The following is a 21,295-nucleotide window of genomic DNA, read 5'->3' as shown; positions in this document are numbered from 1 at the left end:
GGCCATCTATGACAAAACTACACTGCCTCCTTATTTACAATATATATAGGTGTGTGGCTGAAATACATATGAATACTTAACTTTTATACTGCTCATAAATGCTGTATAATAAAGTACACAAAATTGCAAGTCACAAATTTTCGTTTCATAAAACTCTTTAATCGGCCAGTCTATTAGGGGGGGGTAAGGGGGGGAGGGACACAATCGGCCCCCGATGTGGTCAGCTCAGTCAGGTACTATGTCCGGTTTCAATATTTTCAGAAAGAATATCAGAAACTCTACAAACTATCAAAGCTACAACACAATCTACGTCAATACAAGAAGAGACCAGTGTCGAAAGTGTTTGGCCTATACTAGCTGTTTGTTCGACTAACGACTTGATACCACAAGATACGGAGATTTATTATATAGTTATTATAATTATTACATTGTTAATATTCACAGATATCCAGTGAACTGATAGTTATGAAGATATAGTTAAATGTGAATCTGACATAACAGATGTCATTAGATGATTATCGAATTGATGTAAGTGTTTTACAAAGGGCCAATATATCCCATTCAAAGCCTCAACAAAGAAAATTATTCTTTTCTATCAAGATAACATTCTGCACGTTTATGTGTGTAATATGCAGTGCTGTTTTGGTGCCGGTACGTACCGGTACGACGTACCGGCACCCTTTTCAACGTGGGAATTTTTTGTTACTTTTCTTGCATTTTAACGTTTATTTTTAATTTATTAGTAGTTAAAAGTTAGGCAATCCATCACTGAGAACCGGCACCTATTTTTGTACAAAGAAAAGCACTGATAATTTGAAACATTGCTTATGAATTGTTGTTTGAAATTATATTAGACTTATATGCATACTAAAAAAAAATTTTTCCTAAAAATAAACATTTTGTTTAAAAGTAAGAAACTAGTATGACAGAAAATATGTAATTTAAAAATCAATTTTTGAACACATCCAGATAAAAAAATCTTAATTTGTTTCCTGAAATGTGTTAGAAATTTGAAAGTAAAATAGCCAATCGGATTTTTAATATCTCTTCTAGTTTTTGATATATTAACGGGACTGACGGAAAGACAGACCACACAAACGTAATAGCGGGGGGATGCTAAATAAGCAAAATAAAAAAAAATACTTTTAAAACTAAAAACAAATATAATGGAAACAACTACCTACTTGCAGCCCTAAATATCAATTATGTAAGATTTATTTCCCCTTTCTATATGAAATAAATATGATTTATTTCCACTAATTAATCAATTGATTGGTAAAGGACAGTGAATAATATATAGAACAATAAAAACAACACAAGACACAGATATTTTACAAAGAGAATTAGATGAATTACAGAAATGGGAATCAAATTGGAGCATGTCTTTCCACCCAGAAAAATGTCAGTTGTTAAGAGTAACAAAAAAACTAAAACAAATTAATTCCACTTATCTTATTCATGGCAAACCAGTAACACAGACTAAAAACGCAAAAATACCTAGGTGTTATAATAAATGAAAAACTGTCATGGAATCCACATATTGATGAAACTACAAAAAAAATCAAACAAAGCATTAGGATTTATTAAAAGAAATTTCTATAAATCAAATAAGAACATAAAACTAAAATGTTATTTAACCTTGGTTAGGCCAATAATAGAATATGCATCCTCTGTTTGGGACCCCTCAACTCAAGAAAACATTAAGAAACTAGAACAGACACAAAATAGAGCAGTGCGATTCATAACAAACGAATATTCACATTTGACTAGAGTAACACCTTTAGTAAAATCACTAAATTTAGAAAGCCTTCAGGACAGAAGGCTCAAAAGTAAAGTAGCAATAATACATAAAACACTGAACCATAATCTTCAAATACAAAAACAAAATTTAATAAAATACTCTGAAAGACACAAAGATAAAGGCACATTCCTCGTCCCATATGCTAGGACAAATTTGTACAAATACTCCTTCTTCCCTAGTGCTATTAGAGCATGGAATGTGTTGCCTGAGCTAGCCAGGAAAACCAGTGACTTGGCAGAATTTAAGTCATTGGTTAACATGCATGACTAAATGCACGACGCGTAGGACGTAATCATCTTCTTTTTTGAAGTAACGTCTGTATTATATAAGATAAGAAGATAAGATAAGAACAGGAGAAATAGTGTGTAAAGAATATGTACCAGACAGACGGAGTGAGTAAGCTAAGTAAAAAGCATTCAAATATAAACGAAACATTTCATATTTTGCCAAACATTTAAAAAAAAATGGCCAGTATGGGGATCGAACCCACGACATTCGCGTTATTAGCACGACGCTCTAACCAACTGAGCTAACCGGCCATGTATGATACTTTTTGTAAATAACTACATTTGTAAATACATTTGTAAATAACATCCAAATGCCGTATTTTTATTTTTACTTCTATCTTCATCCTCTGATCCTCTGGAAAACTATTTAATGTATCAAGGCTGCGGGCAAAAACCAAGGTTAGGAAGCTACTCGTCAGGGAACTCCTGTATGCCGATGATGCAGCTTTTGTGGCTGATTCTGATATTCAGCTGCAGTCCATGGTTGACAAACTATCTGCTGCTTGCCAGAAGTTCGGCTTAAACATCAGTCAAAGCAAGACTAAGATACTTGTCCAAAACACAAACACTGCACCTCAAGTAAGCATTAATGGCCAACCACTAGAAATTGTTGATCACTTTTGTTACCTTGGCTCCATCATATCCAACAACACTCTACTGGATAAAGACATAAACAACAGGATAGCCAAGGCAATGGCCACCATGTCACGGTTGCAGAAAAGAGTCTGGGACAACATATTGCTGACTAGCAGGACTAAAGCCCTAGTCTACCGGACCTGTGTGTTGAGCACCTTGCTGTACGGAAGTGAAACATGGTCAACCTACTCATGGCAGGAAAAAAAGCTGAATGTCTTCCACCTCCGATGCCTAAGGCGGATCTTTAAAATAAGGTGGCAAGATAAGATAACAAATGAGGAAGTGCTACATAGAGCAGGATGCCAGGACATCCGCTCTGTTATCAGCAGCAGACGCCTTGGCTGGCTTGGCCACGTTCGTAGAATGCCAGTAGGTCGACTTCCACAGGACATCCTGTATGGCGATCTAATTGAAGGCAGGAGAGCCGCTGGTCGCCCACTTTTACGTTATACGGATGTATGCAAACGCGACATGAAGCTCTTCAAAATCGACACTGGCAACTGGGAAGAGGTGGCACTGGACAGATCCACATGGAGAGAGAGCATAAAGGAAGGGTCACAGATTGCAGATGTCATACACAACAGAAGCAGAAAGAAGGGTGAAAATGCAATGGCGCCTGGTGATTTTATATGCCCAACCTGTGATCGCAGCTGTGTATCAAGGATTGGCCTCTTTAGTCACACAAGAAGTTGCAAAGGGAAAAGATCGTCTCGCGAGACGTAAAATGCCACAGACTATCTTCATTAAGTAAAACATTGATTTAGTAATTTTGATTGATCTAGTAATTAGGCCTACATTAATCATGTAGTAATGTTGAAGTTTATCCTTAATCTATTGTTTTCTACGTGTCTGGAAATGGCTTTAGTTCTCTATTTAAATCGTGAGCAACTTAGTAGTTATCCTCGCTATTAATTCATGTCCTTGTCTTTTTTTGGTCAATATTCCCATGGATCCTCCACGTCCTAATTGTTTTTTGATACTGTTGCTATATGTTGTTTATTGAAACAGCCAGACTTTCTTTATAAAAAAAAGTTTGTTGGCTTATTACCAAGTTCCACAAAAGAGATCCGTTCAATGGTTCTGGTAGATTCTTAATTTCCTTTTCAAATGTTAAAACTCGTGGTACCAATTTAGAGGAAAAGTGAGGGCCCTAACGTAGGTAAAGATACATTTTTCAACCTTTATATTTTTAAAGGGGTGGTGAGATTTTCTACACTTTATAACGACGTTTCGGCGGGCCGTCACGAGCCGGATCTGAGCCGCGGGACGTATTTTGGGCATCACTGATATATAAGATTCTTTTTCTGTTTAAAAACCTAGACCTTGGGTAGTTGGAAAAAAAAATAGCAGCATTGAATATAGAATATATATATATGGGTTAGGCATCTCCCAATGTTCGAAACTAAAATTGGTTCAATAATTATGGCGGCCCCCTTGAAACGAATGTGTAAACAAATATTTTTTGTTTGTTATACACCACCACCAGTTGCATCATTAAATAATTGTTTGTATTCTAATTTTCACGAAGCTAGCAGACATAGTCATAGAAGAAATTTTTATCGACATGGTAAATATTAGATCTATAAAATATAAAATAGTTCACTAGACTCATCTATCTTATCGTATCATAATAGATCTAAATGATGTCAAGACATTAAAGACATGATTTGATTTATCATAATTTATGTTATCCAGTGACTCATTACAGTGCACTATTTAATTATTATTATTATAATAATTATACATAATACAGTTATACTTGAGTTATACACTAATACATTATACAGACGTTACTTCAAAAAAGAAGATGATTATGTCCTACGCCGTACGCGTCATGCATTCAGTCATGCATGTTAACCAATGACTTAAATTCTGCCAAGTCACTGGTTTTCCTGGCTAGCTCAGGCAACCCATTCCATGCTCACTAATACTAATAGCACTGCATGTTGACTACGGAAGAACGAGTATTTGTACAAATTTGTCCTAGCATATCATAATGTAATTCATAATAATTGTAATGTAATCAGACTTATCAGACTTACACTTTGTGTTTGTGACTTTAGATAAAAAATTAGAACATTAGATCATTAGAATAGATATAAGTCTATTTAGTTCTAGATTAGATGATTATAGAATAAGTTGGCTGCAATAGATTTAAAATAGTATTGTCTTAGTCTTATAATTATAGTATAGAATAGATCTTATGATTCTTATTTAGTTAGTTTTATCTAGATCTAATACTTTACTAATATTAGTAATATAGTCTTAGAAATCTACTCTAACTCTAGTGATACTAAATGTCACTATATCTATCGCTTCACTAGGTGACTAGAGTTAGAGCTGCTAGCCTGCCTGAGCCAGCTAGGAAAACCAGTGAGTTAGCCTAAGACTTAGCAGAATTTAAATTGTTGGTTAACATGCTTGACTAGATGCATGACACATATGACATTTATAATCATCTTCTTTTTCTTAACGACTTAGCTGAGTTAAGTCATTGATTAACATGCTTGACTAGATTAACACATGAATGGGTAGGATGTTATTATCTTCTTTTTTGATGCGACGTCTGATAAGACATAAGTTATAAGCCTATATATAAGGTACAAGGCAAACCCAAGAGTATGTCAAAACAATCATTACTTCTGAAATATTTTAGATTTAATAAGATTCTTATTCTTTGTATTTTATCATGTTTGTTTAATGTTTTTCAGCTTGTCTGAAGTCAGGAGAATTTGAATTGGAGAACCCAAAATCTGAATTAGATGTGTAAGTTATAATTTTAAGCATATTAATCTAGTAATAGTATTACATAGATCAAGTCTCTCTATCCGTTTATGCATATTTTCTTTAACAGAGATTAAGTTTGACTGTAATGATTATAAATTTACATATATCAATTCGAAAGCTTTATGTTTTATGATGCCATCTTCTTCTAAATTTGTACGCTTCTTATTTATTTGATTTCAGAGTGAATATAATCTACATTGACCGTCAAGGGAAAAAGCATCATGTGAAAGGAAAAGTGGGAGATAATGTAATGTACCTTGCCCACAGATACAATATAGAAATTGAAGGTATTTCGTTTACTGTGGTCATAGCGCATTTTAATAGCAATAGTTCCTTGCCAACAATTACACTACACTGAGTTGGAAAGTGTACTGTTTGCTGACATATTTGCTATTATAGTACTTAACCATTTATACAATATTTTAATTGCGGCATAATTTGTACTGTCTCGGCTGCGCATATTAAGTTTTATTTATAATGCCTCTATAGTGCCTATTTTAGCTGCGAAATATTTAGCATTGTAAAACATATGTTGCAATATTTTCCATGAAAAAAAAACCCCTGGCTACCTGGCAATGTGGTATGTGCTACAAATTTATATCAAAAAGGTCCTGAATTTTGAATCTTACCTGACAGCAGAAATTTCATTAATTGTTTTTGCCATTTAGGAGTGTTCAAACATTGCACTGTCAAGAAGAAACTTGGCTTTCTTCTGCTTATAAATTACAGATGTCACGTCTAAAGAGAAGATAATTACTTCCTATGCATTTCATAAGTCAATCTAGTCATACATGTTAAATTTAAATTGTTCATTGTCACTTTTTTTTTTAAATAGGTGCATGTGAAGCATCACTAGCTTGTTCTACTTGTCATGTATACGTGAAAGATGAATATTTTGATAAATTGCCTGAACCTTTAGAAAAGTAAGTTTTTCTTGTTTAAATAGATTACCGGTAGTAATATTTTTTTATAGTAGTTACCATTCTTCTTACCTGTGAACTTATTTATGAAGCTTGAATTCATCTTATGAAATGACCTTTAACATCTTTATATTTTATGCTAATTTACAAAAAAATAGGTTATTTGTAACAAGCTGGGTGTACTTATAACTATTCTGTTAATTTGAGAAATTCTGCAGACAGCAAACTTTAAAACAATGTCGAATCATCTCAAAGAAGATTTTATTTTGTCTATAAAATCCAATGCCGAAAGAAAAAATTACTTCATTTTACAAGACAACATGTGTGCTACTTCTTCAAAAATGACCTAAAATTTTTAGATTTGAACTCGAGACCTTTCTATTCAAAAGCCAAGTGCTATATCACTCAGCCACCAAAACCCACTTTGTAACAGTGGTGAAGATTTATCATGAAAATACTAGGGGACTATCACTTTATTTTTGCCATGCTTAGAAAATAAAATATGTTTAGTTAATTATGGTCTTGTTTTAAAAGAAGAAGTTTTCTTATCTTATATATTACAGACGTTACTTCAGAATAAGAACATAATTACGTCCTACACATTTCATGTGTCAATCTATTCATGCGTGTTAATCAATGACTTAAACACTTCCAAGTCATTGGTTTTCCTGACTGATTCAGGGAACCCATTCCATTCTCTAATGGGCACGACATGGCTTAAACTGTGCTGATGTGCCAAAAACCCATAATATTAAAAAAATATAAATAAATATAAAAATATTTTTAAAAATTCTCTAATGGCAGTAGGGAAGAAGGAGCACTTGTACGAATCTGTTCTATGTACCAAAAAAAAATTAATTAATTGTACATGTTGATAAATACTTTGAAATTAAGGTAATCACCATAGCATGCATACAGTTGAAAACAAACTCTATGATGGAGAACCACCACCATCAGATATTGTTGTCTTTGCAGACTCACAATTCATTCTGCAAGTATTTATCATCTGGACCTCGTCCAACCCAAGAGAATTGATAACACTAATTGTGATAATCCATCATACATTGTCAAGTGGATCTCTGAGCACATAGTCATAATGGGAAGTGAAAAGACTGATAAAACTATCAAAGGGGGGCGGGAGTCATCTATTGAACAGCTAGATTGACCAGTTTAATGCCTCACTCAAAGGTTGTCAACAACCACAAAGAAGAGGGCTCAACCAATGGGCATCAGGAAATACAGGCAGAGCCATGTGCAAAGAAATGACCACGCCAAACAAAATGGACAGTATTAATTTCCTCCCCTGCAAAGAGCAATTTACAATCTTCCAACTAAGAACCTGACACACACCTTTAAATTACCGCCTTAACAAAAAAAATTCCACACATCTATCCTTCTGTGGACCCACACTTATGAAATTGTGAACCATATCCTCTTTGAATGTCCCATCTTAATAAACCTTAGGCAGACCCTAGTACCGCTACAGCCCAACATAAACATGGCAGTGCTGAACAACTGAAGAGAACAGCACATTATTTTTCCTTGGCACAGTCTGCAAAAGAGCTCACAGCTCAGCAGCAAAAAGCTGGCTAGAAGAAGAAGAAGGAGAATTGTACATGTTGATTATTAGTAATTTAGCATTTTTAAAGCACACTAATTGATAAGTCTTCAATTTTCGTGACAGCATACAAGGGAAAAAAATGTTTCTCTTCTCATCATCCCATGCAGCAAAAATAAAATTATACTAAAGTGGGTAGATTCAAGTTTTTGATAATTACTGAGTGAATTTTATAATTCACCTTTAATGAATTATAGATTAAGTGAAAATATAATGTATCTTTGCAGGGTCAGTAAAAAGGAATACTAAAAATGTCTATTGTAAAATGTTTTATATGTTTCGGATGTTCCTTCAGAGTTGAAGATAATTTGATTCTTAGTCCAAACCTCCAGTAGGATGACTGGATGGCAGCAGGCAGGGTATGAACCTAGGACCATCGAGATGACCGAACGACAAATCCAGCTTGCTTACTGCATGCTCTTCAGTAATTTAAAAGAATTCTGTAAACAAAATATTTTTTTTTGCTTGCAAAATCTAAAACCCTGCTATGATTCCAACAATGTATTATTGAGTCAAAGCTTTAGTTTGCAGTTTTGCTTAATAATTTTCACAAAGATAATTTGATGATTGACTTTGACCATTTGTTTCAGGGAGGAAGATATGCTTGACATGGCACCATATCTAAAAGAAAACTCAAGATTAGGTAATGCCAAACTATACATCTTTTCAAATTTTTTTTAAAGAAGTAACGAAATGTTTTTTAACTTCTTTTAGCACACACACTCTATTAAATACTTTGGGACTTTTCTTGTAAATTGAAAAACATAGCCAGGAAATTCTGAATTAATTGGCATTCATTTTATATATTTGGTCTATTATATTTATTACTGGCCGACCCGCGGCATAGCATACGCTGCTATTTAGTGACGAGTGAACACTTCCGGAAAAACACAGTTGTCTAAATGGGGTGGGTTTGGACAAACGACTGTGCCCATGCCAGGATAGCGAGGAAGGTGCAGGTGCATGTGGGAGGGGGGCGGAAGGAGGATTAGTGAGTGTGTTGTGTCCCGCTTGGTTGAGCGACATAAAGAATTATATATACAGAGAAGATTACTTGTTCCCCCTCCCCCCCCCCCCCCCCCCATCTTTTTTTTTTTTCTGGGCCGTGCCTCTGTCACCTTGAAAGTTACATGGGGTAACTCTAGTGACTAGTCTGACTTGCAGAAAAAAAGAGCTATCTTTCCATGATTTTTTCATAGAGGGTTAGAGAGTCGGCGTGCGTGCTGGGTGTCCCGCATGGTTGGGTGACATAGTGAATTATATGCAGTTATTTTTTTTAAACATTAAATACTGTTTTAATTTTTAATACTCTGCCCTCAAAGTTTCCATTTTATTAGAAATCATCATTTTTTTTTCTAAACAGGTTGTCAAATTATTTTAACTAAAGAATTGGATGGCATTGAAGTGACACTCCCAAAAGCAACTAGAAATTTCTATGTGGATGGTCATGTACCACCACCACATTAGTGGTGTCAGTTGGTGTGAATGGATTGGATAGTGTGCAATGGGGAGTGTCTAGTATTTAGTGAATGTACAAAATCTCAGATGTAAATAATTTTAACTGAACATAGTGTCTGGATCAGAGTTTATTTATTTGTACTACTGTCCAATTTTGCAATTGAACAGCAATGTCAACATATCTTTAGTATTGGTTGTTTACATATTAAAAAAGGGTGTTATCTACTTATGTTCTCAGAGACAGCCAGAAAGTAACTTCTACTTGTCTTATAGATTCTCTTCAGATAGTACTATTGCACAATTATGTTATATTTAGATTCATAATGTTTATTGTAGGCTCACTCATATAAAAAGTGGTTGTGGGGGCCAGAATATAATACTATTATTAATGACGACACATTGTCATTATCTCCCTTTTATTATTGTTTACCCCAGAGATCAAAAGGAATGTGACGCAGAGCTTGCAGGAGCTTACAGTGTAAAAGGTCTGCTGTGGTGCTGTTTGAGCCAGTATCATTCACGTTTGCTTATCTCCCCTCATGTCAGATACTTCTATTAAAATTGGTGGGACTTGGTTTACTTATGCTTCCCATGTCAGATAGGTCTATTAGAGTTGGTTATTCTTGTTTCCTGGGTAAAAACCTTTATATTATCTCTATGGTAGTTATGAACAAAAAATAATCAGAGAAGCTATTTAAAAATATTGGAGACTTGGTTTACCATCCATTGCAACTGTTCATTTCGCTTTGCAGCACAATACTATTCTAAAAGATGTAACACCCCCAACCCAAACTGATATTAATCAGCTGCAGGCTCAGCAGCCCCCCTGTCCCATCTTCTCTCTAATGTTGTGTTTATTACTGAATGAAACAAAATATGTATAGACGTGAAATGTTTTGCGCAAGTTCAAGGACGTTTCGTTTGCTCAGAAATTATTTATTGCCTCAGTTACTGTACAGTACAAACTTAGATATTATTTTGTAAACAATAAATATACAGAGTGAAATAAGATATTTGTCTTTTTGAGCTTATTCATTTTTTTTAGAGCCAAGTTCTTCAAGGGAAGCTTTGTAAAAGTAATTTCCAAAAGTAAAAGAAGAAAAATAAAAAAAATATCCTTTAAAAAAGCTTGTCTAAGGGGAAGAACTCCTTCTTTGAAACTATAGCTACAATAATGTACAAGTTATTTCCCTTATGTGATATCAAACAAAATAATTAATTACCAATAATTAATTGACTAATTGAATATTTTTGTTTATTGATTCATGTTTTGTTAGGTACAATAAAAAATTGTTTAAAGTATCAACTTGATCGGAGAATACGTGACGGAGAAATTTCATTAACAATTATTAAAGGGGACTATACCCGACATTTAGCAACATCTGTGCACACTGAAGTATTAGTTTTCTTTGTTGCTATTAAACCTAACAATTAATTACCAGTAATTAATTGTTTAATTAGTTACTTTTTAAAAATTGATTCGTGTCTTGTCTATATCAATGAACAATTGTGTGAAGTTTCAACTTGATCCGAGAACGGGTGTGGGAGAAATATTGTGTACACACTTTTTACCAGACAGACAGAGTCAGTTGTTGATTTAAGCTTTGTAATAATAGAAATAGTATATTAGGGGAACAGAATGAAAATAATTCTTGCTCAAAGTAAAGAGAAAATAAGAAACAAAAAAAGAGTAAATTGTTAGGAGTGTGACGCTGCCTTCGAAGGATCTTAAAAATAGCATGAAAAGAAAGAGTGTGTAATACTGAAATTCTTTCAGTTGTTGATACATTATCAAACTTAACATAATGATTTTGAGGACAGGCAGACCTAGAATTGGATGATATACAATTTGTGGGCCGGATTGTCTAGAAATGCCCAGGACGATTTTGACACCCAGCCCACCCCTGATAGGTAGCTCATGGTTTTAGCTACTGAGCCACACATCCCACAACCTACCTCTAATACATTTTGGTCCACAACTTTGTCATTAATTTGGCATAGGAATAATTTGAACAAAAATAAATTGGCGATAGTTTAACAAATCAATCTGTTCTTAATCACAACATTCCCTTCAATGTTCCACATTTACATAAACAATAATTTATTCGTAAAACTTTAAAAAAAAACACAAGAATTAATAGATCTTCAACCAGTGTGACATAAAATAATAATACCGGTAATACAAATGATAATAAAATAAAAATAACAAACTGGTTTTGCATGTCAGATTATTAGAATTTTTTTTTAAAGGGGGTGGGGGGCACATATATTAATCTAAGGAGAAAATGTTCACATATGAACATTTTTGGAACACATTGTTCTTTATGTGGTATCAATAGCATTGGAATTTAGATTATTAGTCCAGTTAACCAGGTCATCCACTTCTTTGTCTAGAATATCTTGATCCTCTATATCTGGCCTATTTAGTAGTTTCTCTCTGTTCTCATCATTGGGCTCTGCATTAAAAACAGTAATAATATTGAAACATACCAAGGTAATAAAAATAACATAACAAGGTTATCAAATCATAACAAGGTAATCAAAAACATAAGGTAATCAAACACTGAATAAGGTAATCAAAAACATAAGGTAATCAAACACTGAATAAGGTAATCAAAAAATCAAAACATAACAAGTTAATCAAAAACAAACGGTAATCAAAGGCGAAGCAAGGTATTCGTATCATATCAAAGTAATCTAAATATAACAAGGAAATCAAATCATTGGGTATAGGTTATGTTATTAAAACCTAATGTGGGTTACATTGAGGTTGTTGAGTTGATGAAGATATTAAAATTTTAAACAAAATTTGGATTGATATCATCGGTACAGATAACTTTTATTAAAACGTTGATCCACAAAAAAAGGGAATAACCTGTTATAACTTAATTAGTAAATGCTAGTGTAGGTAAAGTAGGTAAAGACATTCCCAAAGCGCCCCTTGTCTGAACACTTGCACCAAAAAACCAGATGTAATATGCATGTCCAGATTGACCTAAGGACATAATCATCTTTTTTTTAAGTAACATCTCTATTTTATAATATAAGAAGATATGATATGATGTAGGCTAGTACATATAGAGTACTTTCATAAACTCAGTAGTTACTATTTCCAGGTTTAAAAAAAAGGTTAGTCTTAAACAATGAAGTAACAATAAAAAAATCTGTAAAAAAATGTATATATAATAACTACAAAGATAACCATTAAAACTGAACAAATAATAACTTTTAGTTAAAAAAAAAATCTTACATCAAAAGTAAAGCTTTTTAAGCACTCAAATTTCTGGGCTTCATACACCGCAGAATTTGCACTTTTTGTTTCACTTTTATCTAAAAAATTTTTGAAACTTAATACACATCTGATTTTCAGAAAAAAAAAGAGTACCTAAGTTATGTTCTTCTACTGGGCTAGACATGTAGAGCTCTTCTTACATAAAAGAAAAATTAGTTGGTAACATTTGATTCTGTAATGTCTGTGGTGGATGTGTAATATGAAATACTGCACTCGTCCTTAACCTTTGGACTCAAAGACAATGTTCAGGGTCAGTGATGTATAGCTCATCTTTTTCTATGGGAGATAGTAACAAGGATTTTATGTGGTCACCACAATGACCAGCCACTTTTACTTTCCCTCAAATAATGTCAGCCACCCATTAGAGTTGAGTAGACTCTTAATTTGACAGTATGATTCTCCATAAACTATTCAGCCACCACAAAAATTACCTGGTGATTGTTTAGGGGGACGATACATCTCTTTCATTTTGTTTAGCTGTGCCAGCTTGGCTGCCTTAATTTCTCCCGCTGATGGTTTATTTTTAAAAACACCATAAACCAAATTGTTATGACTGGGGAAAGAAAATTAAATATGTTAAAGGTGCACATAATTTAATTAATTAATTAATTAAATATTAAACTTATGATATCCAGAAAAGTAGAAATTCAAGAATAGTAGTATCAATCCTAGAAAACAAATATCCTGCATCATTCTTTTTTAACATCTCAATTTAAGACAGTTTTAAAAAATTGTTTCTGTATGGTGAATATTTCATAGGCTATATCATACTATATGTGTACTTGGTGCTCTCTGGTCCAATCTCTTTTGTGTGTGTGTGTGTGGGAAGGGGAATTGGGTATCAGGAAAAAATGTTTGTGTGTTTCCTTAAGCAATTCTCCTTAATTCTCTTCTTCTTCTTCTTCTAGCCAGCTTTATTGCTGCTGAGATGTCAGCTATTTTGCAGACTCTTCCAAGGAAACAAAGTGTGCTGTTTTCTTCAGTTTTTCAGCACTGCCGTACAGTGTGTTGTTTTTTTTTGGGCTGGAGTGGTAGTAGGGTCTGCCTAAAATGGATTAGGAAGGGGCATTCAAAGAAGATATGGCTTACGGTTTCATAAGGGTGGGCACAATGTCTGCAAATGGGGAGTTGTGTGGAGTTTATTTTGTTCAGATGGTAATTTAATAGAGGCGTGTGTCCTGTTCTTAGTTGAAAAATTGCAGATTGCTCTTTGCAGGGGAGGAAGTTAATACTGTCTAGTTTTTTTAGGCATAGTCATTTCTTTGTACATGGCTCCATAAGCCACTCAGCAAAGAAAGTTTTCCTGGTCCACATTTGGGTTTGAACTTAATCCTGAAAAGGTAGCTGGGTGGTTTGTGCCACTCAGCCACACATTCCACAATGCAGAGTGAAAGTTATGGTGAAGCAATACAGTCTAACAGTTGAAAAACTTTTATTTCTACTTTCAAAATGAAAAAAGTAACTTAATAAAACTTAGTCCTTAAAATAAAGAAGTTCTAGGTTATATATAGTTGGTAATAAGAGAATAGACACAATTTCAACTATCACCAACTTTTAACCATCAAAATAATTAATCTTCTTTTCAAAGAAATTCTAGAGGTTGTGCTTTACATGACTTACTCTTCAACTTGTTTCTGAAACTGTTGCTCTACATCCTGTCTTGAAATACCAAAATGTATTTCTTGTAACTTGTCTTTATCTTTAACAGACTCGACAACTAGAAATAAATACAAGACTTCATCTTTAATGGACTCGACAACTAGAAATAAATACAAGACTTGATTTTAATGGACTTGACTACCTAGAAATAAACCCTGCTGTTTTATGTAGTGATTAGATTTATAAATTAAACCGAAACATACCACTAGAGTAGACCTAAAAAAAACTTAGAAAATAACAAATATGAAGTTAAGTTAAAAGGAAGTGGATAATTCTTACCTGGATTTGCTTGTGTCAGCTTAGTTTGAGACGTCGCTATAGCACACCAAGTTTTGTGGTAATCTTCAAAAGACAGCTTAACAGAACGAAGACTTTGAGTGGTTTTGGCTGCTCTTGAGTGCTGTAGCTTAGAAGCCACAGGCTTAATTTTGGTTTCAGTAATGTCAATAGTTTCTCCTGCTGTAGTCCAGGAATGTGAAAATGAAAACTTAGCATTTATATTTTGAAAACAAATAAAAAAACTACCTAAGTTTTATTCATTCTTTTATTATATTTACTAACTGTGAAATTATTAGTTGTTAAATGTTTTCAGATCTATAAACCAGTATCTTCATTTTATATCTAAATATTTTTGCCCTCATTTACTCTTTAAAAGAGAACTAAGCCTGAATTTTAAAAATTCTTATTTTATTCTAAAAAATTAAAAGATTAACTGCTGTGTGAATGAAGAACTGTAAAAATAAAGATGGCTGCCTGGTTGTGCGGTATGCTTGCTGGACTGTTGTTCGGAATTCTCTGTGGTCAGGGGTTTATACTCTGCCCACTGCCATCCCCTGTAGCCCTAGGGCAGATTTGGACTAGGACGTAAATTATCTTCAACTCTGAAGGAACACCCGAAACATGTAAAACATTTTACAAACAAACAAAACATTTTAAAGAGAATAGACATACACATATGTAAATACCAGCAGGGTCTAATGTATTTTAAAATATATTATCATAAGTTTAATTATATAATGTTAAAAAAAAATAATTGAAACTAAAGTTGTATAATTTTTAATACCTTCAACTTTTTGACTGGCTATAACACATTCTTTGACCATCTGAGCATATGAATCAGGAGAGGTCAGTAACATATGAGCAGCCTCCACATTTACAGCATTTTTTACTATAGGATTTGACAGCAAGGTCTAGTAAAGATATAAATCATAATTTTTTAGTATTTGTAGTCTTAGGTAAAGTAAAGAGAAGAACAAAACTTAAAAATAATACATACAAAACAATTTTGTAGATGAAAAAACATGTATCTAAAGCCAAGGGAATGAAATTGGGTTATGTGCACACAACATGGAACAGCCTAGACCTTAGATTCCTTTAAAAGCTTTTTTCAAACTTCTCCCTGCACTGTAACCTCAAATATGATTATTGATCACAGATATAAAACAAAATTTTAGGTTTATAAATTAAGTAAATTTTTCACTTTGATTTAGATACATTTATCTAAGAAAATATTTATAATATCTTTAATAATTACATTCAGTTTTTTGTATAAAAATTTTGCAATGGGTAAAATAAAATGTAGGTACTTATCTTTACCAGTGCTTAAAAAAGTACAGTTTCTTTTCAGATGATGTAAAAGTCATCAGTTTCTGGTATCATGTGGCCAGCACAACAAACAAACATCTTTACTTTTTCCCAACTAATGTCAGGAACCCATTATAGATGGGTGGAGCCAAAGGTGTCCTAAAGATAATGAAATTATAAATTCCAGGATTTGAAGCTTACCTGAAGTGAAATCAAAATCATTGATAGGCTGTAATTTTCTTTCCATTGTTCATTATTATCAAGAAAATCCACACAAGGTTTTCCAGTTCCTACATCAACTTAAAAAACAATATAAAAATATAGCCTAAATGTTAATCATTAAAAAGAAATACACAGACATAACATATCCCAGGAGCATGATGGCTGAGTGGTTAAGTGCTTGAACTGAGGGGTCTAAGGTTTGAATCTCGGTGAAGATTTGATTTTGAATTTTGGGATTTTTAGGATGCCCCAACTGTGATGGGTAACTGACATTAGATGGGAAAAGTAAAGATGATTGTGCTGGCCACATGATACCCTCATTAACCATCAACAATAAAAATCAGATGACCTTTACATCATCTGCCTTAAAGATCGCAATGTCTGAAATTGGTACTTTCCTTTTTTAATGTGTCCCAAGCAAAGAATAAGCCAAAGTTTTTTTTTTATCATATATTACTCTATGGCTTATTTATAAAAATTTATTTGACTAACTTTAAAAAAAAATTATTTCGATATATGACAGCCTACTACGTATAGGGAAATATCGATATAATTTATAAAAGCAACTTTAAAGAAATACATATGAAGATTTTCATACTTAGATCTATATATTTGCCTTTTTCTGTCTTGGAAGACAACGGATGCATTCAGATGAGTCACTGGCTTTGGTTTTATCTTGAAAAGTGGTAGAATCTGTTGTGGCTAATCAAGCCAATTCTGGAGTGGCAGAGTTTGCCAAAGTTCATGCATGTGAATGGATCTGTTTTGAGGCTAGCTGATAGGGCAGTTTTCTTTTTCTTTCTCTTAACTAAGGCCAGTTAATTTCTTATGCTCTCAACGAAGATCATACCAGCACACACAGACTGTCCGGCCTTGGGCTATTTCCTCCCACATATGTTCATTGATATCTATGGTTCTCATGTCTCGATTGCAGACATCTCTATAGGTTAGTCTTGGGTGGCCCTTGGGTCTGACTCTCTCCACAAGCTCAGCATATAAGACATCTATAGGGATTCTACCATCTGGCATGTGGGTTTAGGAATATAATTATGGATAGATTCACTCAACTTACCATTTGGATGAAATGGTATGGTTTGAAAGTAAACTTGCGGTGGACGATAATTATAATGTTCATCAAACTTTATATATACTTTGAATATCCCACCTGAATTTATAAAAAAACATATATTGAAAAGAAATAATAAGTTAACTTGAGTTCAAAAACTCAATTTTTGTAAAGCTAAAGAACTATCTTAGCCCAATGTAGACCGAAAGGTGTCCTAGATTGTAAAAATACTGGTTTATCGAAAATTGGGTTAAAGAAGACAAATACAGAAAATACAGTTCTGGTCAAGTAGGAGAGTATAACAGAGAATAATATAAATTTTAAAATTAATAGCTAAAGAATTTTGGCAGAATCTTATCTGGATTGCAGGTTATTGGGTGCCAAGATTTCGGGACTCTACAGTACCAATATGTAGTTAGGGTTCAGCACTGTGAAGCAATTCAATTCTTTAAATTTACTTAAAACTTGATGAGTTTTTAAGAAGTGATAATGCAAAAAAAAGTTTCTGTTTATAAAATATAAATACTACTGTAGCATTTCATGTCTCTGGGTTGTATTCTCCTTTTGGAACTTCTCATGTGGCTAAAGAGGACAATCCTTGATACACAACTGTGGTCACAGGTTGTGAGTCAATAACCAGAAGCCACAGCATTTTCAACCTTTGTTTTACTTTTGGTGTGTGTACCATAAAATATTAAGATGAAACTCAAATATGTCACACTCCTTTGTGATAAAAGTTAATTTAAATGTTATATTGGGAAAAAAAGCTGTAGAGATGTTTTAAAAATATAATAAGAGGAAACGGCATGACCCTATTCTCATAAAGGATAAAGTCTTGACAAATTATTAATTTTAAAAAGTCATAAGGAAAAACGAGGCATGTGGCTAAGTGGTAAAGTGCTACGTTAACCATGGGCCACAAAAATAGATGACCTTTACATCATCTGCCCCATAGATCATAGGAACTGAAAGGGAAACTTTACTTTTTTTTATAAGGTGAAAGAAATTAATTAAAAGAACTTATATCAATGTGAATAATATTAAACAAAATTTTAAGCTACAATGAATGGTAACAACAACTAACATTTTTATATTTAGGCTTATGCATTTATATGCAGGCATTATAATTCAAGAAAATGAATCAAAATGAAGTTGTACATACCTTCCCAAAGAGTGTTTTTCAAACCTTTAATTTTTACCATCCATTCAAATATACTGGTCTCATCTAAAATAGAAGCTTCTATACCCTTTAAAAAAATGTTTTAACCAATATTATAATTTCAGGAATTGGAATTGAGACTACTTGACTAGTTCAATAGTAAAGTAAGGTAATTATGTATTTAAAAATACTCTTAATCTTAATTAAGTCATGACTAAAGTAAATTTAAAAGTGCACATTAAAGTCTTGTCTTTGACTATAATTAGTAGATTTAGATCACTTATGAACATTTTGTATTCAGCTAATATGTTTTAGGATCTTAAGACATATTATAAGGAGTTTTAGATCATCAGGCTATATTGGCTGTTATATAAAGCTTTTAGCTTAAGCTAAAAATCTTCTATAGATCTAGGCTGACATAATCAATATACTTGACACTCTAGCTATATACTATAGTAGATCTGTATATAATTATAAAAAAAAGTATTACCGAATCCATTATTTAATTCTGGCTATAAAAACATTTTCTTCTTTTGTAAATGTTAAGATGTTGATTATTAAAATTAAATAAAAAGAAACGTTTATTGTTAAAGATTGTGATGCCTAAAAAAATGGTAATAGTAGACAATATATTATACAATTTTTATAATTTTATTAGTAATATTAGTCTATACTACAGACACTGATAGTGTAGTGTATTAATTGTAGTCTACAAAACATAATGCACAGTCACAGTAAGAAGCATATGGCTTTAAAAATACCCTTAATCGCCTTAATCTCTAGTCTAAATCAACCTTAATTAATGATTTAATTTTTGTTCTACTTTATCCATGAACCAGGGTCAGAACGTTATATAATCTAGATAATTAAAATAAATAGATCTACTAAACGACTAAACTGTGTGACTAAACTCTCAGTTAAAACTTAATTTAATTAATTATTACGCAATGTTTTTTGTTTGAATTGGATTCAAACTGAAATTGAGATGATAATTTACAAATCTAACCCATGGAGAATCTTTTTGAAGTTTTTGTTGCTCCAATTCAATTAACAGATGCGCCCTAGAATACATTTTACAAAATAACAAACAAATAAATCAAAATGTCATTATTAAACAATTTCGGTTGCCATATTGTTTTCCTTCGCAACAATCCATTACTACTGACCCATATATATTTTTGTGTCTACTATTGTGGACCTCAGTATTCAGGGGACATAACTATATAAATTGATATTCATAAGTAAAAAACTCGTTACTACCCTTGATCCCAATCGTCACGACATAGCCCAAGCATGGCCCTAGACAATCTTTTGATTATTTTTATATGTGAACTGGCTATATGGACATTAGCATGGCGCCCGCAGGAGTAGCCAAATTCTAGCCATTTTTTTCGCATCATGAAATCAACTAACATCTAAGTAGCAAATAAACAAGTATCGTAGTGCTTCCATTCCACTGGTTAATGTAGTAAAAATAAGTAGATTAACCTAGGCGTATGGAATGGATGGCCAACCTTGTACATGCGCGCCTCTGAATTCTGAGTAGCTACACTTTAGCCATTTTTATATATTTTATAATGAAATACATCTTCCCAGTGGCGTCACTAGGGAGTGCGGGGGTGCGGGCCGCACCGGGTGACACCCAAGTCGGAAAAATGCACTTTCCAAAAAACAACTTTTAAAAATACAAATTACTACCTCGAATATCTCTCATAGTTTAATATCAACATGTCCCAAACTTTCTTAATTTTATTTGACTTGTAATCTTCTTATTATGAGAACAATAATACGTTGTAGACGTCAGGAGAAAGAGTTTCTGAAGCTCAGAAATGTAGAAAAACGCTTGGCGCCCGGGGCTTAAGGCGCTCCCCCAAACAAATAATCTGATCCGTTGAGGGGTAACGTAACATTTTATTATTGTAAAATGTTGAGAAACATAGACATAAGCCCTCGCGCGCCATTCGACGCATAAGGCTACAAGCATTCTCCACATAAATCAGTCTTAGGCGACATTCACAGCCACTTTCCTTCTAAAAAGATGTGACGCCATGATTAAACGTGACGGCCATGTTGCATATATTTGCATCCATAATGTTATTATTAGAGTATTTCATAAGATAAGATAAGTAGTAATGATGAGTCTCGGAAATGCGGTGGCGGAATGGTAAAGTAATTGGCTTCCGAACCGAAGACAAGGATTTTTAATTTTGGGTTCTTTAGGGGTCTCTGAGTCCTGACATTAGTTGGGGAAAAGGCGGTTGTTCATTGTGCTGGTCACATGACACCCTCGTTAATCGTAGGCAACAGAAACATGTAAACTTTACGTCATCTGCTCTATAGACCACATGGTCTAAAAAGGGGCCTTACTTTTTTAAAACCAATGATGAGGTGGACAATTGTAGTCAAATGTAATTTGTATTTGTTTGGACCAACTAAACTAAACTAGTAGACATAACTTGTTATCTTAACGATTTATGTTATTATTTATCTAAGAATAAAAACTTTGACAAAATCATTTACATTATTTTTAAATGTCTGTAATGTTTGATAGATCTAGATATCACAAAGACCGCAAGCATCACAAAGTTAGAGACAGGACCACAACGGCGGGCTCCAAGATGACCAAATAACCACTGTCCAATAAGGTAAACTAAAACTTTATAAGGGGTCGCGACGGCTGAGCGGAATAGCGCCTGATCTCCGAACCGGGGGTCCCGAGTTTGAATCCTGGGGAAGACTGGGATTTTTAATTTCGGGGACAACATGAAAGAATGGAAAAGACTGTCATTGAAAGTGATTTTATCTA

The 21,295-nt window shown here is 33.4% G+C and overlaps 2 protein-coding genes and 1 non-coding gene across 3 annotated transcripts; 1 reads left to right on the top strand and 2 right to left on the bottom strand.

Annotated features, from left to right (window-relative positions):
• Nucleotides 1–2,266: 2,266 nt before the first annotated feature.
• Nucleotides 2,267–2,340, bottom strand: Trnai-aau (transfer RNA isoleucine (anticodon AAU)). Its single transcript has one exon. It is a non-coding gene; the product is annotated as a tRNA-Ile (tRNA).
• Nucleotides 2,341–4,117: 1,777 nt separating this feature from the next.
• Nucleotides 4,118–10,518, top strand: LOC106056829 (adrenodoxin-like protein 1, mitochondrial). The gene is made up of 6 exons (XM_056030591.1): nt 4,118–4,291; nt 5,436–5,490; nt 5,692–5,798; nt 6,347–6,434; nt 8,640–8,692; nt 9,413–10,518. Exons 1-6 carry the CDS (start codon nt 4,147–4,149, stop codon nt 9,514–9,516), a joined length of 552 nt encoding a protein of 183 aa, XP_055886566.1. The 5' UTR covers nt 4,118–4,146; the 3' UTR covers nt 9,517–10,518.
• Nucleotides 10,519–10,740: 222 nt separating this feature from the next.
• Nucleotides 10,741–19,653, bottom strand: LOC106079037 (ubiquitin-conjugating enzyme E2 U-like). The gene is made up of 9 exons (XM_056030590.1): nt 19,496–19,653; nt 18,493–18,577; nt 17,337–17,429; nt 16,244–16,341; nt 15,522–15,648; nt 14,738–14,917; nt 14,420–14,516; nt 13,231–13,352; nt 10,741–11,963 (listed from the first exon to the last, which is right to left on the bottom strand). Exons 1-9 carry the CDS (start codon nt 19,559–19,561, stop codon nt 11,830–11,832), a joined length of 1,002 nt encoding a protein of 333 aa, XP_055886565.1. The 5' UTR covers nt 19,562–19,653; the 3' UTR covers nt 10,741–11,829.
• Nucleotides 19,654–21,295: the final 1,642 nt, after the last annotated feature.

Source organism: Biomphalaria glabrata, chromosome 5, assembly GCF_947242115.1.
Source record: "Biomphalaria glabrata chromosome 5, xgBioGlab47.1, whole genome shotgun sequence".
In the NCBI taxonomy this organism is placed as follows: Eukaryota; Metazoa; Mollusca; class Gastropoda; family Planorbidae; genus Biomphalaria; species Biomphalaria glabrata.
Note: the sequence above shows the minus strand (reverse complement) of the source record. Positions and strands in the feature narration are given on the sequence as shown.